General features: G+C 47.9%; 1 protein-coding gene and 1 long non-coding RNA gene across 11 annotated transcripts in view; one reads left to right on the top strand and one right to left on the bottom strand.

Moving 5' to 3' along the window:
• Window positions 1–18,068, top strand: part of LOC137214651 (uncharacterized) — a 192,717-nt gene that overhangs the window by 161,572 nt on the left and 13,077 nt on the right. Inside the window, exons 5-10 of the long non-coding RNA XR_010938974.1 lie at window positions 3,681–3,842; window positions 5,867–6,054; window positions 6,373–10,312; window positions 10,408–10,543; window positions 11,033–12,505; window positions 12,989–13,084. This is a non-coding gene — a long non-coding RNA (uncharacterized lncRNA). The remainder of the gene's footprint in view (window positions 1–3,680; window positions 3,843–5,866; window positions 6,055–6,372; window positions 10,313–10,407; window positions 10,544–11,032; window positions 12,506–12,988; window positions 13,085–18,068) is intronic.
• The window catches only part of ZFHX3 (zinc finger homeobox 3), a 256,795-nt gene continuing 240,265 nt past the window's right edge, over window positions 1,539–18,068 (bottom strand). For 5 of the 10 annotated variants that reach the window (XM_067718710.1, XM_067718708.1, XM_067718709.1 and 2 more), the window contains exons 9-10: window positions 11,438–16,849; window positions 5,106–7,504 (exon numbers count right to left, since the gene is read on the bottom strand). In XM_067718710.1, coding sequence (XP_067574811.1) covers window positions 5,868–7,504; window positions 11,438–16,849 — 7,049 coding nt within the window. In that variant the 3' untranslated portion in view covers window positions 5,106–5,867. Of the gene's footprint in view, window positions 7,505–9,296; window positions 9,908–11,437; window positions 16,850–18,068 lie in introns of those variants that run through there. The other 5 variants (XM_067718716.1, XM_067718715.1, XM_067718717.1 and 2 more) reach the window with 3 other exon arrangements.

Raw genomic sequence — 18,068 nt, 5'->3', positions numbered from 1 at the left:
TACTAAGATGTTGCCGTTTCACATTTTCCGGCGGGCGGGGGGGGGAACTATTAATTCCAAGGAGACTAATAGCCACATGAACATGATATTGAAGCCAGACTGGAAGAGTTCTTTTCCCTTTAGTATAAAGCTTTTTCAGTAACAGAAAGAGTCCCTTACCCAGCCCTCTCTCGATGTAATTTAGGTGCTTATTTTCTTGTTAAAAATTTATCTTAAGAAGAATTTGAATTGTAGTCACCTTCTTCCAAAGAGCTGAAGCAGCAAAACCTTGCTGCAAAACTAGTTCCATTTAAAACATTTCGGTGTGATCCTGCCAGACCCTAAAATAATTATAGCCTAGAAAGGCAGATGTGGCTTTGGGTCTGAACAAGTTTTATACTGTACCTTTTCATGGGGTCAGAAGAAAGATCAGTGACGTAAGTGTGTGCCAAGAAAACACATTGAGGTAGAAGCCATCTGCTTCTGCAGGAACACCCAAAAGAAAGGTACAATGCCTGGGGAAAGAGCAGGGTTTTATTAGGGACAGTGATACTACTTGTTTGGCATAGAGGTTCCAGCTACCAGTGAGGGAACCAACTTTTCCTTTCTGAGCTCTAGTAATGCCTGTACCAGTTGTAGAATTCTTTGAAATGTTGAGTTAATAGGGTCACTGCTGCTTCTTGAATGCCTGCTGCAGGAACTAAGAAAAAAGACTTGGTGGACAATGGCTGTCTAAGCCAATAGAAGAGGGTTTCAGAGCTCAACCTCTGGGGTAGAAAAGACCCCTGTTGGCTGAGGGCAGATGCTGCAGACCTTGCAAGAACACAGCTAGCTTGCAGTGCCATCCAGGCCTACTGCTAGAGTTGTGTAAATTATTTATGGGCTTTGGCTATAAATTAGAGATGAATGGAAGGCCTTTGGGCCTGATCTTGAATGTACTATTAATGAATGTCATGCATTTTCTGCTGTAAGGGAGGGTTTTTGGTAAGAGGACCAAGTCCTCTTGTATATAGGAATTACTAATGCTATTACTGTTTTGAAGACTGTTCTTATCTCAAATTCTGCTCTAACAGGGGTTTAAAAAATCCTTTGGTAGGAAAGGGAGATGTAGTCAATCATCCATTTAATTCAACTCACCTTTCATATCCTTCCGTCATAAACACTGGATCTAATTCCCATTTCAGAGAAGTTAAACTTACCTCTTTCCTCATCATCAGCAAAACTTCCTTGCTTGTGGTTGTCCCAGGTATCTAAAATTCTCATATAAACATCTGAATTAAAAGTAGAAATGCTATTAGGGCTCTTTGGGGCCAAACATCATCCAAGCTGTCAGGCTTACCCTTCTCAAATAAGCTAGTCAGCACCATCACCAAAACTTCCTGCACTTTCATGAGTACCAGGAGATACAAGGACACTTAGAATTACCAAAGAGCTTGTGTACCTCAGAGTAAGTGTCCCTGGCCACACAACCTCAGGATACTGTTCAGACTTACACCCTGCCAGCCATCAACCTCTTTCTCACACATGCACACACAAACTCTGGTGACAGAGACAAGAACTTTTGCTCATATTTTTTTTAATGTATCACAATGAGCAGGAAACATACTTGATGAAATATTTTCAAAGGAGTATATTCAATTACCATCTACAATCAACTTAACTATGACAACAAAGTTTTTGTGACAAATTTTTTCAGTTTGAAAGTTCCATGTGGTTCTGTTAGTCTCCATGTATTTTGGTACAGTTCGAGATCAGCATTGTTACAGTAACAAAAAAGCTAACAAGACTACATTATAGAAAAACACCAAGAACATCATTTTTGGTTTCACTTGCTCTATTTTTTTTTTGTTTTTTTTTTTGTTGTTTTTTTTGTTTTTTTGTACACTGCAAAGGCTGTTCATATACCTCTTCACCTCAGGGTCACGTTCATGTATGCTTTCTTTCCTACCCAAACTTGCCCCCCTCCCCTCCGAAGAAAGTAAACAAACAAAAAAACTAGTCAAAGCTTTGTTTCACAGTGGGCAGTATCTCAGCGCCAACAAACAACCAACTCAATTTATGCTTCTATTTAAAATGTTTTAATTTAATTTATTATTTAAAAAAAAATATATGTCCATGAACATCAAGTGCACTGGCTTGGGTCTCTGCCTCTCTCTCCTGCAACTTCCTGCCATGCCTGATAAACTCAGGTTTAAACACGTGCTGTCTGTGTTACCTTATTTTCAATTGTGTAAAACTTTGGCCACATTCATCTCTTTAAATAGCTTTTAATTAAAAATAGAACTTCCTAAACTTTTCCGTGTGTGTATGTGTGTGTGTGCGCGCGCGCACGCATGTGTAAGTGTGTGTATGTGTTTCCTTCTTAAGTTTCTTTTTGGAGGATGGAGGAAATAACTCCCATTCTGTGGGCCCATTTGGTGCTATGACTGATTGGTGTCTGGCACCAACCCACACTGTGGAGATTCAGAAAAAAAACAACCAACCAAAAACAAGAAGTATCAATGGAGGTGAAGAACTAATTCAAAAAGTAATTTGAGATAGCCTATTCAGCTACGGACTATGCAGCAGACAGGAGTAAATTCTCCGAGTGGGACCGATCTAAACAGTTGAGCGTTGTCGTGAATTCATGCTTTGTAAATGATACTGGTCACAGCCATGGTGGATGCCAGCCCACAGACATCTAACTAGCTCATGTTTGACCTCTAAGCTTCACCATCACCGACTGCTTTGCTACTTCTAGGTTAACGCTGAGAAGAATTTTTTTTTTGAATGAACGTATATGTGGGCGGTATACTTGTAGAGGAAAGCATTAAGCGTGCAACCCACTCCAGGTTGAAACACTCACATAACCCCACTGAGGAACACTGGTGGGTGGAAGCATGCTTAGTCAGTCTACCCAACCACCTTGCTATTGCCGAACACACCCACAGGTCGAGGCATGGCATAACAAAAACACTGACAGTCACTCTGCCTCACAGAGGGAGGATGGCATGGTAGCTCAAAAAAAAAAAAGAAAAGAAAAGAAAGGAAAAAGAAAACACTTTGGGGAGGGGTGGCAAATTACAAGGAAATGAACTTAAAGTTGAGGGGGGGAGGGAAAGGGATAGAAATTGCACTATTACCAAACAGTTACCATTTTTAAAAACAAAGTTTTCAGAAAAGACCTAGCAGAATTTGACAGATAAAACTACTGTTAAATTGTTAATTGGTATCACATAGAGAAACAAAAACAAAAACAATTTTTTTCTATATGATACAGACACAGAGTAACATACAACAGTTAAATGGCAAAAAATATATATATATATATTTCACAGAGTTACAAACAAGATAAAATAATGGAAAACAAAAAACTGTACAACTTCAAAATTTAAAAATGTTCATCTCAAACACAGGGAGAAATACAAGAATTCTTGTTAAAAGAAATAGCTTGTTAAAACAGCAAATGTTTTGCGTACTTGTTTTTGACACCTTATGCTATGACTGGATACTGGTATGAATAGTTAGATGGTATTCTTTAGTACTTCTACTTAAAAAAAAAAAAATTAAAAAAGGAATTTGCACTGTGCATCAGTCAGCCTAGTTAGAAATATATACAACAGTTCAGGATCTACTCTTTCATTAAACCAAAAACAAATTCATAAAAATAAAATAGTCCCGGCTAAAAAAGAAAAAGAGAATAAAAAGAAATTCATTTTCAGATCTTGGAATGCTCCAGTCTTTTTGCAAAGTCGATGAGTGGCTTCAGCCCTGGGGAAGAAGCCCGAAAGGTGACCAGATGGAACCTGCATTCACAGTCTTCAAAGTTCCCTTTTGAAACATAAGGAAGAGAATGAAGGGGAGAAGGATTTCACACTTTCGGGGTAAGGGGAGATTTTTTTCTGTTGATGTTTGGCTATGAAGGTGAAACAGCAAAGCATCTATTTGTCTCCAAAATCTACATTATAGCAGCACAAGGGTTTCCTTTCAAAGTTCAGACCGCTTTTTTAAGATGAGAAAGGGTGTATGTTGCGTTGTGTTGTGTGTTACAGGAATACGGATATTAACATAAACACAAGTGCCTCACACACAGTTCCTTTTTTGCTCTCTGTACGTACATTGCTATCTGCTTCTTTGTTGGCTGCGCTCTGGATCACTCGCTGCTCAGACTGCCTAACACAAGGACAAAACTTTGAAGTAAAAAGTGTGTCTTTTGGTATATAGAATTGTCTTTAACAGCTGCCTCTCTGCTTGCAGAAGAAGCACATAACAACCTGGGAATCTTCTGTTTTACTCTTTCTTTTATTAAACTAAGTCTTGTTTATTTAAATCAGAAACAAATTCTCAAGTAACAAGAACCCTTTCCCTTTTTTCTGCCTCAGCAGTGAAAGGGTGTGTCTTTGGATTTTATTTAAAGCATGAAATTTCTTTTTCTGAGAGAGGAAAGAAAACAAAACAAAAACACAGAAACCAAACCCCTAACCAAAAACTTTTTTAGAAAAGAAAAGCACACAGCCCAATTACACAAACCGAAACAAATGCTTTAGTTTAGGAAAAGAATATTTGAAGCATCTACCAAACAAGGAGGGGAAAAAAAGGGTGAAAAGAAAAACCAAAGGAAGGATAAATAAAAAATAAATGTACAAGGCTAACAGACATAGGTAACTAGAATTATATGCCTTTAAAAAGTTTCAACTCCCCAACCAAAAATAATCTGTGAGGATCCTAATGACCCCTAGAACCCTTTGAAATTCTTTCTTTAGTTTTATAAAATAATTCTGCAGCTACCCTCTAAGAAACGAAGGCAGCTACCTTAAGTGGGAGATTATAGGGTGGGAGGAGGAAAGAGAAAGTGGAATTAAGGGACAAAGGGGAGAAAAGCTTAGGTGAATCAACGGATTGCAATCTATCTGCTAGGAATGAACAAGACAACATCAAGTGAGGAGCTGTCAGCTGGACCATACAAAAAGCTAAATGTACACAAAAGGGTTTTTTTTTTTCCTTTTAAATCTACCATACTGCTTCAGTTCATTTCCAATGCAACAATCTACTCAACACCAAAAATGGTCATATCTATCATAAATACAGAAAGTCAGTTTTTAAAACTTATTTTTTTAAGCTACAAGTCCTCAACACTCTGTGTGTGGGTTTGTTTGTTTTTTTTTCTGAAAGTGGGAGTGCTTAACTTTTCCCCTTGAAATTGGCTTCAGCAGAAAAGCTATTCTTAAAATCCCCAGAAAGCTAAAGCAGTTCACATTGTTTTTCTCAAATACTTTCTGCCCGTTTTTAAATTAACAAAACAAAAAATCTTTTCTGGAACGAAAACAAAAACCAAACCCCCCCCCCAAAATAATATATATAAAACAATGATTCTGAAAACAGAAAAAAGTGTGAGCCATTGACCTGAGAATAAAAAGACATTACATTTCTTTTTTTCTTTTAGCAAGCCATTGGTATCTGAATGCTAAGATAGCAAGAAATTTAAAACTGTAACAAGGTGGACTGCTTTCCCATACAGTGCATGCCGGGCTCCTCTGTGCTATCAACGTGGGGCATTTATTGAAAAGGGGCAAATATACAAGGGGTTTAAGCTCCAAAGACATAGGGAGGCCCTGTGGACTTGTTTCCCAGACCAATAGTACCTTCAAAAGGACACAATGTAACAAGGTTAAGTTTTTTCTTTTTTCTTTTTAATATTAGAAAAGAAAAGACAAGAATGTAAAATCACCGGCATAGATAGGTATATGGGAAAACAACCCACGCTTTTTCTTCCTTTTTTTTTTCCTTTTTTTTTTTTTTTTTTTTTTTTGGTTAGAAGCTTTGGAATTGCAGTTAGTCTATTTTTGAAATTGGTTTGTTATTAATTTTTTTATTTAAATTCATTTGTTTGTATTGTTCATCTTCAAAGCTTACAATCTGAAGGTGTCCGTTCCTACACTGGTCAGACCACTGTCCTTGGGGCAGCTGGGGTCTTTGGGACCCTCCACCGGGCTCGCCGGTCCGTCGGACTTTTGGCTGAGATCCGTGTCAGACTCCTCCGAATAGTCGTCTGTTGGCATCGAGGGCTGAACCCCTGAGGTGCTGCATGAACTTGAGGTAACCGTTGAAGATGAGGAGAGAGGAGGAAAAGAAGGGGGCTTCGCGGCCGAAGCCCGGGAGACCACTTGCGGCCAAGACTTCCTGGAGGCGTGGGGGGAAGCGGAGGACGAGGAGGGGGCGGCGGCCGACAGGGGAGGGGGGCTGTCGTTTGAGTGAGCGGCAGACTGCGAGGTAGATGCGGTGCTAGGATCGGGGAAGCAGGCAGAGTGAGGTAATAAACTAGGGTGCTCTTTGGCGTTTCTTGCTGCTCTCGTGATTGTTCTGTGTTTGTGCAAGGCCGACTCGAGATGTTGACTCAGAGCTTCCTCCCCACAGAGCGCGCTCTCGCACGCCACGCAGTGGTACGAGCCGCCGCCGCCACCGCCGCCGCCGCCGCCGCCCGTGGGGACGTGAAGCACCATCTCTTGCAGGTTCACCACAGACTGGCCGAAGAAGCAGAGGGACTTCAGGTGGCTCCTCGCCGCCTCCTCGTCACTGAAGCCCGCCTGGCACTTGCGGCAGACCAACTTGTACTGCACCTTTGGAACAATGAAGGGGTCGTAGAGGGAGTCCGCACTTTTGCTTTCTGCTTCTGGCTCTTCGGGGGGTTTCGGCAGGAGGGGGGACACCTCACGGGGTGCGTTTTTCTGCTCTTCTGGTCTGGGGGATTCTTTGGCAGGGTCTTTGTCTGGGGAAGCAGCCCCCTGGGGGACTGGGGTTTGGCTTGCTTTGGGCTGCTGCTGCACTTTTTGCTGCTGCTGCTGCAGCTGCCGCTGCTGCTGGATGGCCTCCTGCAGACTCTGCTGGTATTGCTGGTACTGCTGCAGCAGGGAGCCCGGGGACAGCCCCATCAGGGCCTGCGACAGCGCAGGGCTGTAGGGGAACAGGCCTTCCATGCCGTACATAGGCTGCAGGTACCCGCTCTGCAGGGCGCCGGGGATCTGGGGGGCGTAATAAGGAGAGAAGCCTGGTACAAAGTAAGGGAGGAACTGGCTCGTGAGCAACGCTGTGGGGTCCGAAGTCAAGGCTGCCTGCAGGGCCTGCAGCTGCGCAGGGTCCACTGCATACTCCATGGCGGGCAGCGGTGCTGAGATCGTGGCTGCGGCTGCCGTGGGGGCCTCTCCTTTCTCTTTCTTGGGGACGGGCAGGGGTTCCCCTTTCCCTTTGTGTGCCTTTTCCTTCTCCTTTCCCTTCTCACCATCTCTGTCCTTGCGTTGCTGTTGCTGCTGCTGCGGCGGGAGCTGCGGCGCGGGTGGCGGCTGGGCTGCTGGCGGCGGCGGCGGCTGCGCCTGCGGCGGCTGCGGTTGGGGACTTGGCAGAGGGGCCGTCGCCGCGGGGGCCTGTGCTGGCGTGGGGGAGCTCAGCGACGCCGAGGGTGGTTTATTTGGTAATCCAGACGTGGGGAGGCCGGGGGAAGGAACTGTTGTGCTGGGCAGACCCATCAAGTTCGGTTTAGGAGATGTTAAAGCTGAAAGGAGTGGAGACAGAGAAATCACGTGTCAGTCTGGGGTGCTGAGGCTAGTGCTAAAGATGTTTCACCTGTGTCACTGGCACAGGGTCTAAGAGCTCAAGGTTTGAACTTGGAGGATCCTGTTGATCCAACGGCTTTCCCGCCAGGCCCAGGTTGGATATCCTGTATTCTAATCCGGACCCAGCCCTGGGTCAGCTCCCATACCAGGTAAACAACTTCCAACACCTTCCTGCCCAACGTGCCACACCCACCCCACTCGGTCATGTTTTCTCTGCTGCGCTCCCAACTCTGCCCAAGGCAATTAGTCTGGAGGCCCCCAGACAAGCTGCTGCCAGCCGGGACCCATCGGAACCGATGGCCTTCATCAAAAGCCCCACAGAAATAGTACAGTCAAGAGGCCCCACCAGAAGCTGTCTGCGGAAGACAGCAAAAGCAAGAAACCCGGCCAGACACCAAGACCACCTGAACAAACACAACAGGCTCTACACATGTGCCTCTCTGACCTCCACTGCTGCAGGTGAATGGATGTGTTTAGGAGGGCACAGAGAGGAGGAGCAACGGGAAGAAATGGAAACAATCCATTCAAGGTAAACAGTGGCACTGCTTTGGCTCAGCTGATCTGCTTTAACAAATCTGCTGAAAAATGTAACCACCTAGGAATAGGATTCTGTAGTCCACCGGAAAAATGAGCATTTTCTTCTCCTGCCCCTATCTGAATGACATACGGGAGGATTAGGACTGCAGATGCTTGAGAAAGCAGCCATAGGAAGAGGTGAAGAGCGATGTCAAAGTGCTGGCACCAGCAATTCCTAAGACATCACAACCTACCCCAGGCACCACTGCTTACGGGTGGCAGACCATGTCACCAGGCGCACGCAGGACACAGCCCCATCCTCAATCACACTCAGGCCTAATCTACCACTACCTGTAAAGCCTTCACCCAGCCCCAGAGCCTGACCTCCTCCCTGACCCATATCTCCTGGGTTAAATCTTTTGTTTCAGGGTGATGGAGGGCTGCTGCTGGTTCATGAAGACTAGCAAGGTGGCGGTGAAGGACAGCACTGACCACATCCAAGACACTAGACGGTATGCGTCCCTCCTCTTCAGAGGACACCAAAATGTACTGCTTTATCTGGACCACCTTCAGCAAGAAAGCTGGGGTGGGGTTCCAAACAAGTCACTGTCTTCATGAGAAAAAACACTCTGAAGCCCAAGCCAGGTGAAGACAATGTTGATTTCTAGCTCCAGTGGTGCAGTATTCCCTGGGCTATCACGCTGCACTAAAAAAAAAAAAACTCAGATTTCGGGTGAAGAGAACAAGGTTGCCTCAAGTTGCCAGTCCCAGCAAAAACAGGCATTAACTTTTGGATAGCCAAGGAGGATGCCTCCCTCAGCATCACATAATATCATTAATTGACTCTTCCAAAATGGCAGAAAGGGACCACTGAAATTAAGTCATCCAATTTCCTGAATGTACTTACGGGACTGAAATCAGAGGAGAAGATGTGTCTGACTTAGAAAAACTCAGTAAAGGCTTGTTGGTTAAAGTGGCACAAAGCAGATTATGAATTCCAACTCGGGACATGGCTTTGTCTATTTCTAGGCAACAGGCTTGCTCCAAGCGTTAGGCTGGAGCTGTAGGCAGAGCCCAATGACCAGTGGGGCAGAGAAGGAAGCGCCTATTGATCTCCCCATCCCTCTGGCATCAGGCTTCCAGAGAAGAACTGACTTCCTCTACCTTGAACTGACAGTGCACAAGAGAGCTTCAATTTTAAGAAACAGGTACTGAACTTCTGCTATTTACCAGGCTCTGCACTAGCCATGTGAGATAAAGTAGCTCAATACATTCTCACAATAATTCCATGGCTTTGGTTTTCTTATCTGTAAGAAAGATCAGAACCAAAGAGGCCACTTCATCCCCCTGAGGCTGAGTCACGTACTCCTGGAGTCGGACTGACGAGGTATGGACTGTGGCTGACACACATCTGCCGTGTGATATCGGGCCTATTAGTTGACTGCTTGGAACCGCAGCTTTCCGCAACAGATGGATGTAGGGTTTAAATGGAAGCTCATACGGAAAGAGCTTACCATCGGGCCTGACGTATTAAACACACGTTCTTTCTTTCTTTCCTAATTCCAGATGCAGTGCTCCTGGGAGCTGCGGTACAGTCAGACGGTGGTAACTGGGGCGGGCCTGGCTGCTATGAATGATTAAGAGCTGATCTGTCTTCCTACCTGGAGTCCACTCTAAGTGCTCAGAACCTGAGTAGCACTAAACATATACCTGTTGACTGACTGGCTCGTATTGGGTGCTGTGGAAGGAGTACATAGCACTGGGAGCCCGGCTCCTACCCTAGCTTGTTGAATGGTCTTGACCTCTCTGGGCCTCAGTTTTCTCATCTGTAAAACAAGGGGAATAGATCAGACATTTTGATTCTAATATTTTCACATTATTATGAAATGTTGGGCTTTCCCAAGCCCCTCTTCCAAGGTCCTGGGCTGCAAGTGAAGTTCAGTGCCCAGCCACTTTCCATAGTCTCTTTCTTGGCTTATGTCTAGCTGACTTTAACATCATTCTGTGACATTACTTGCCAACACATGTAAGCAACGACTTCTACATCTTAATGCTTTCTTTTCTTGTTCTTCTCTTTGGATAAGAAACTGGGATCTGGAATGAGGTAGCCCTCACGTTCTGTAGAACACTGCTAAAATTATAAAACTTGGATTTAATTCAACCAGAAACCAGGGCTGCTCTGGGAAGCAGCAGAACCACTTCCACCCCGGGAAGAGGGCCATGTTTTGAAGGTAAGGAGGCACTCTGAGGGGCTCTCCTTTGGTGAATGTGTACTGGTCAACACAGGCTGTGGAGGGACCCGCTAACTTGTGCCTCCGTCTCACAGGATCCTGGAGGTGAAAGTCCAATTTAGGGAAGACAGCTGGATTCAGAGAAGACGAGTGAGGGCAGAGGAGGAGGAACAAGAGAGGTACACAGAAAGAACTGCGGCACTCCCTACGAAGTGGAAAAATAACTACCAAGTACGTGACTCTGAATTAGAAAGGGAAATGGGCAGAAGAAAACGAAGGGGTGTTACCATTAACATTTTTGTCTGTCTAAAGGACTAAAACATGTCATAATTCAGAACCACAGTGCCCAATACGAGTTCCTGGTCACTGCATTCCAGTACAAAGGCAGTCTATTTAGAAACCAGGGACTTCCCTGACGGTCCAGTGGTTAAGACTCCGTGCTTCCACTGCAGGGGGCACAGGTTCGATCCCTGGTCGGAGGACTAAAATCCCACGTGCCCCGTGGTGCAGCCAAAAACAAACCAACCAACAAAAAACACTAACATAACACTCTATTTCTGACTCGAAGAGAACCCCAGGAGTAAGGCTCTACCATATGAGAGCATCTTCCTGGTAGCATCTCCTGCCAGAGCACGTCTCTGAAAAAGGAGGTGGGACCACAGGGGAAGGCAAAGAGTTGATTTAAATTCTCTTGAACCAAATGTTTTATAGTTTCAACAGATATCGAGATGGGATCTGCATTTCCCCACAAGGACTGAATGGAAGGGTCTATAATGGAAACTGCTGTCTTGAAAATACCCCAGGATCTAGTACGCCAGAACCCTGAAGTTGACGCCTATCACACACACCCTGGTGGTGGTACTGAACACCAGGCACGAGAATGGTTTCAGGAGACTGTTCCAACCACAAGATCCCCATCCTTGAACAGGCAAGTCAAAGAGTCGTGTACACTCCAGCTCTAGGGAGACTCAGTGGAAGGGACCTGAGGTTTTATTGCTGTTAGAGAACTTGAAAAGGGAAGCTTCCTCTCAGGCCAGCACTCAGAGGTTTTGTGTGATAGCCATAGAAGAAGCGCTAATTGGGCGGCTATTTAATACTGGGAGAATCACCAAGAGCAGAACCCACCTGTGTTGGATGGAGTAAAGCCTGGCAAGGAGGGGCTGTTGAGGCCGGGGAGCAACACGGGAGGAATGCCCTGGATTGCCGGATATGCCGTAGGAAGGTTGAGAGCCTGAAGAGGGGCGTTGTCAAACATCCCTTGCTGCTGAGCTGCCAGTCCGAGGACCTCATTGGCCTTTTTAATCCGGTCCAACTCTTGTTGAGCCATCAACTGACGTACAGTGGCTGGGTCAAAGTATTCTTTCTCCTTGTCCAGCTGGCTTCCAATGGTGTCTTTAACTTTGGAGATATGCTGTTGGGAAAAGATATGGTCACGTACAGACAGCCGAGCGCTGTACTTGATGCCACACAAAGTGCACTCTGTTTTGGGTCCCTCGTAACTTGTTTGGTTTATACCAAAATGCTTGGCCATGCTTAACTTGGACTTCTTTTCTTTTGCCCGGGCATTCTGGAACCAGACCTGAACCACTCTCTTTGGCAGTCCAATGTCATTGCCCAGGACTTCACACTCTAGCATGGTGGGTGTCCTGTAGTCATTAAAGCATGACTTGAGGACCTTCAGCTGCAGATTGGTCATCTGAGTGCGAAAACGTTTCTGCCCGGGCCTATCCCCACTGTCTCCAGATTTGCCTGCTGACCCACTTGCACCAGGGCTTGGGGAGCAGGGGTCTGCAAGGCTCGAGGTTTCACTGTAGTCCACTGTACCTTCATTGTCATACTCCTTGCTGTAAAAGCTCGGGGCTGGGCTGACCAGACCGGATGACAACCGATCTTCATACTCGGACATTGCCATCATGGCCGCTTTGGTCAACCCTTCACTGGGCGCGGAAGAGGATTTGGTTTCAGTTGCTATTCCCGTCGCACTGTCGTTATCCGCATTGCCCTCGTCTCCAGTAGTGGTATCTGTGATCGCTGTGTTGACTGAGGAACAGTCGTCGTTGTCCAGCTTGGTTTGGTCAAAGTTTAGATTAACTGAAGACATGGAAGGGCTTTCAAAGTCTTCAATCCCTTCCACCTTGATGGAAGAAGGGCTAAGAAGAGTTCTAGGAGACAACTCCATGGTTTTGCTCACAGGTGAGAGGGGAACACCTTGGCCATCACTACTGCTTGGGGGTAGGTGGGAAAAGCTAGTTCCATCAAAAATATCTCCTTTCATCTGGAGTCCCCCATCGCAGTCTAAGAGCATTGCAGACAGAGTTAGGTTGTAGCCAGCTCTCTTGGCTTCATGCCAATGACGGGACCGGATATGAGCCTCCAGGGCAGTCTTGGCTTTGAAGAGCGCTCTGCAAAAAGGGCATCTCCTGTGGGCCTGCGCTGGGCCCACAGCCCTGAACTGTCCTTTCCTTTCCCGGGCTCGGGTGTTCTGAAACCAGACTTGTACCACACGTTTCTTCAGACCCACCTCATGCGCAATGTGATCCAACATCTTTCGAGTTGGATTGGAGTCCAAGAGATACTTTTGGTAGAGAATTTCTAGCTGTTCTGGTGTAATAGTTGTCCTCAAACGCTTGTCTCTCTGAGGCTCTTCTCCTCCCGTCCCACTGTCGTTTTCTCCAGGGCTGGCACTGGCCTTTTCCTCCAGCTTCCTCTTGAGAGTGTTCATCGTGGAGGTGGGAGTTGAAGGGGAAGTGGCCGAGCTTGCCGGAATCTGAGGTATGGCCCCAGAGAGCAGCTGGCTTGCCAGCAGTGGGTTACTCGGGTCAAACAGCATGAAAGGCATATCCAGTGACCTGTCCAAAAACTGGGGGTGGATGAACTGGTTCTGTGCGCTCAGAAAGTGAAGCTGCTGGTGCTCCTGCCAGTGCTCAAACGACGGGAATGCCAGCTTGCACTGCTCACACTGGTAGGGGATTAGCTGCGGAGGTAGGTTGGCCAGCTGCTGAGGAGTTGACGTGTGGAGGGGCTTAAGGGGCAGGTGGGAGAGCTGGGAGGGACTGGGGCTCGACTGGGCCAAGGGGCACTGAGGGGGGGGCACTTGTGGAGGAGGCTGGGGCAACGAAGCGGGGGACGTCAGCTGCGGGAGCTTTTGCTGGGCTGCATTTGTCTTCTGCTCGGGCTGGTCTTGCTGCTGCAGCTCTGCCTTTGGTTGTCCTTGCTTTTCTTGGGTCTGGTTTGGCTGTGCACTGGGAGGTTCAGCCTGCTTTGGTTTCTCATCACTCGCCTCTGGTTTTGAACTGAAGGTGGCCAGTTCGTCAGCCTCTGATGTAAGCTGCAAGAAAGCAGCGGAAGCTGTACTGGCCGTTGGTGCCGGGGTGCTGTAAGCCTGGGAGGGCATCGGGGTGCTGCACGAGGAGCTGGTGGGCGTCAGGATTTCCATGGCGTCCATGGAATCCTCGTTTTGGCTGTCATCCTGCCCCTCCTCGTCCTCATCCTTGTAACACAGCTTCTTCTGGTGCTTGATGAGATCAAAGATGCGCTGAAACACCAGGCTGCATTTTTTGCACTGGTAGTTCAAGTTGCTCGTTCGAATATACCTATCATTTGTAAGTTCCCGCCGCTCTCCATCTTTGCCCTCTCCCTGATTCTCGTAATTTTTCCTGGCCTTCTGTCGGGCGTTTTGAAACCAGACCACTATGACTCGGGTTGGAAGGTTCAGTAAATTAGAGAGTTGCTCAAATTCATCGTCCTTGGGGTAAGCGTTGGCATCAAAGAAGTCCTGCAGGACCCTCAGCTGGTAGTCAGTAAATCTTGTTCTTGAAGACCTCTTGCTCCCCCAGTACTCCTGCTTCTGAGGTTCTGGTGAAGGGGGCCGAGAGTCGATCTTGAGCTCCTCCAGGCTGGTGATAGGAGGATTGCTGAAGTTGTAAGGGGAGTCCTTGTTACGCTGCCGCTCTTTGAAGAGAGTGTTTCTGAACCAGTGCTTGATCACTTTCTGGGGCAGCCCAGACTTGTCTGCCATCTCTTTGATCTGCTCTTCACTGGGGGAGTTGTTAATGTCAAAATACTGCCGCAGGACTCGGAGCTGGTCATCGGTGATCCTAGTGCGAGGCCTCTTGTTCTGTTGCTGGAGGAGACTTGGATTGAGCTGATGCTGGTAGAGCTGGGCCAGGTCCGCAGGCAGAGGCTCCACAGGTCCAAGCTGAGGGGGCAGCTGGGCCGGCAGGGTCTGCAGCGGCATTGTCTGCATCATCAGTGGTGAGAAGATGGGCAGCTCCATGGGCATGGAGAGCTGGGTCAGCGGCACGGATGGCTGGGCCGGTGCAATCGTGGGCGAGGTGATGGGTGGCGCTGACACGGGGATGGCTGGGGTGGAGGCCGGCGGGGGCGGCGCTGCCGGAAGCGGGGGCGGCGGCGGGGGTGGGGGCGGAGGCGGCGGCTCGGGGGTCTGAGGCCTCAAGGGGTACAGCTTGTCGTAGTGCTCTCGGTACTGTTTGGCAAATCTCTCCAGCTGTTTAAAGGGAAAGTAATTCTGGTGAACATGCTCTTGATGACTCTTTAAAATCAAGATGTTCGAGAACAACTTGCCACAGGAGTCGCACTCGAGCTTTTCCGGATTCTCCCCCTGCTCGGTCTTCCCGTTCTTCTTCTGTACCTTCTGCTTGTTCTCGTTGTACTGAATGACCAGCTCAAAGCCGAAGTTCTCCAGCAAGGCCTTGGTGGCGTTCCCTCTGGCATCCGAGGCGATGCGTGGAGGGAGCATGGAAGGCTCACAACTACCCCCCCCTGGGGCCAATTCTTTCTTCTCTTTGGCCTTCAAGGCATCGGGAAGTGATTCCTTTGGTCCCGAGTTGCCCTCTCCCCCCTCGGCACCGTCCCTCTCTCTCTGGCTTTCTTTTTCCTTTTCTTTGATGACCAATTTGTTTTTCTTCTCGATGTGCTGGCTGGGCTGTAGGAGTGCAGAGTGACTCTGGGGCAGAGAGAGCTGGCTCTGCTGCTGCAGGACCTGCTGATGGCCCTGCTGCGGGACCTGAACCTGAGCCTTCAGCTCTTCCAGCAAGCCTGGGCCCGCCCCCGTCAGCGTCAGCGCCCCGCTCGTCACTGGCAGGCTCACCTCGGGGCTGAGCTGGAACTCGGCGCTGGGGATGTAGAAGGGGAAGAGGAGATGCTGCTGCTGCTGCAGCTGCAGCAGGGTCTCCGTGGCCATGGGGAAGTGAGGAAGGAGGGTGGGGCTAAACAGCTGGGACTGGATCAGGGCCGCCTGCTGCTGCAGCTCCTGCTGCAGGTGAGCTTGAACTTGGGCCTGGGCCTGGGCCAGGGTCTGTGCTTGCTGCTGCTGCTGCCTGGATGTGATCATATCTGCCAGCTTCTTCCGATTGGCTTCCTTGGGCTCTGAAGGGGAAGCAGTGTTGGCACTGCTGGGGTTCCCCAGGGGTGGCATGCCTGCACTTTCAGCGGACACTTGGCTCAGTAAGCTGGAGCTTGGAGCAGTGCCAGCACTGCTCGGATTGGTGGTGGTAAAGGTGTTACTGCCACTGGTGCTCACAGGACTTGGGGTGGAGGAGCTCAGGGAGACACTGCTGCTGTTCCCGGTGCCATTGCTGCTGCCACTTGCAGCCTCCAGCTTGGCTGCCCGGGCCTTGGTTTGATGCAACACAGACCTCATATGGATCTCCAGCGTGGAACTCTGGCTATAGGCCACGTTACAAGTGTTACACTTGAAAGGTTTGTTGTCAGGGCTGCTGGTGGGTTCTGGCTGACCAGCTGCCGATTCTTGAAGGGCTCTCTTCAACTTATGCAGGTGGGAGACAGAATTGTAGTGCACTAGCAGGATGTTCTTCTGAGTGAAAGATTCCTTGCAGACGGTACACTTGTAAGGGCGAGAAGGGTCTAGAAATTTTTCCATGGTGAAGTTGGGGCCTTTTCTGAAAGGGAGAGCTCTCTTTGGCTCCGAGCCCGAGTCTTCTTGTACCGACCCAGAGTCACTGCCCGTCGGGCTCTGTTTATCCTCCAAGTCACTCTCTTCTTCCTTGTCTTCCTCAACGATTATGGTATGGTCCTCGGCCAGGGTGGGGTCTCCCATTGCCAGGAGGTCTCCATTGGCCAGAAGGCCACCATAAAGCTGTTGGATGTCGGCCTCACTCAACTCCAGGTGGCTCGTCTCGAGGTGTTTTTTCAGAGCCTGGAAAGTTCGGAAACTGCGCTGACAGAGACAGCACATGGTGGCAGCTCTGATCACGTGGTACTGAGAGTGGAGCTGCAGCTTTTCCACGGTCTTGAAAGCTAGGCTGCACTGGTTGCAGCGATACTTGTACACGTGGCGATCCGACACGGGCAGCTGAGGCCTCTTGGCGTGAACCTCGTTGAAGTGCGTCTGGAGAGTGGCGGAAGTTTTGAAAACCTGGTTGCACCCCTTCTTCCAGCACAGGAAGCCTGAATCTTCTCTCACAGAGCCTGGGTCAGCGGGAGAGGGTTTCACATCTCCACTGTGTTCTGTGCTGGCAGAGGGCAAGATGTTCTTTCCCAGATCATCTGAGGTTTCTGAAAAAAAAAAAAAAAAAAAAAAAGCCCAATGATAAAGAAGGCTTAGAGCTGTCTACCCAGCAAGGCCTCATGAACAGAGTCTCATGATGAGGGAAATAAATACCCAACCTGCAGACATACACTCTCCACAGAGCCCGACACCGCTGAGAGCACGTGTTATATAAGCAGGTGCACAGGAACAGAGAGGAAGAAAAGGAGATACAAAAAGTCTCAACTGCTAGTAGGCCTATACCATAGCACAAATCTGCCTTTTAAACAATATTTGTTTGTTTCAATTTCTCAAGAACTGGCTTGAAGGGATACCCCCTTTACATGGATCTGAATTATAGAATATGTGAATTCATGCTCTCCTAAGCTGTGGGGAATTTGCAAGAATTGCTATCCACTGTAATATAAGAAATTTTGGGATATATATATTTTTAGGCATTAAATTTCTTGTTATAATGTGACTTTGGACTGTCCTCTCTATTCAATAAGCAAAGAACATTCAAGTGGCCAATTATGAAAACACATTAAAACTTTTCTCTATAGTGGGATCATCACCCGTAAATATTCTGACCCTTTTTTGGGTCAGCTGTATGCTGCCTAATATGGAAAAATCACAAGGGAGACACGGTGGGGCAGTAGTGTGGTGTAACTCTCCCCAGCTTAAACCTCAGCTGCTGACAAGGTGTCAAAAGATGTAGGAGAGACTCATAAACAGAGGTCTAAGGCCCCATCCAGCTAGGACCCACCGTGGGGCACCAGCAGCATCTATGCCTACAACAGTGTTCTTTCCAAATGCACCTCTCCGCTGCCTCCCATAAGGCACTCCTGGAAGTCTCAGAGAAGAGCTCTGTGCAGAGATGACAGCACCTAGAAAGACAACTAATCCAGTGCCCTGAGGTCACCCATGTGCTCCACAGGTCCCTAATAATTAAGTCCTCAGAGAGGGAGTATTTGATGGCTTAGGGTGGTAAGTCATGGGTCTACTGGCTGACTCTCTGGTTAGTCACTTCCTCACTGTATAGTCAAGGGGACAGATGATGTCCACCAAAACCCCACTGGTTCTCACCTGCTTTTCTCACTTCAAACCATATGAAGTGTGTACACAAATACATGCCAAGAACCAGAGCATCAAGTAGCTGACAACGGTGCCCCTCATCCCTTGAAAAGTTACATTCAGCTTTTAGGAGTATCGTAAAGAATTCCTGGCACTCTTGCTCCATGAAAATTT

This window comes from Pseudorca crassidens, chromosome 20 (assembly GCF_039906515.1).
Source record: "Pseudorca crassidens isolate mPseCra1 chromosome 20, mPseCra1.hap1, whole genome shotgun sequence".
NCBI lineage: Eukaryota > Metazoa > Chordata > Mammalia > Artiodactyla > Delphinidae > Pseudorca > Pseudorca crassidens.
Note: the sequence above shows the minus strand (reverse complement) of the source record. Positions and strands in the feature narration are given on the sequence as shown.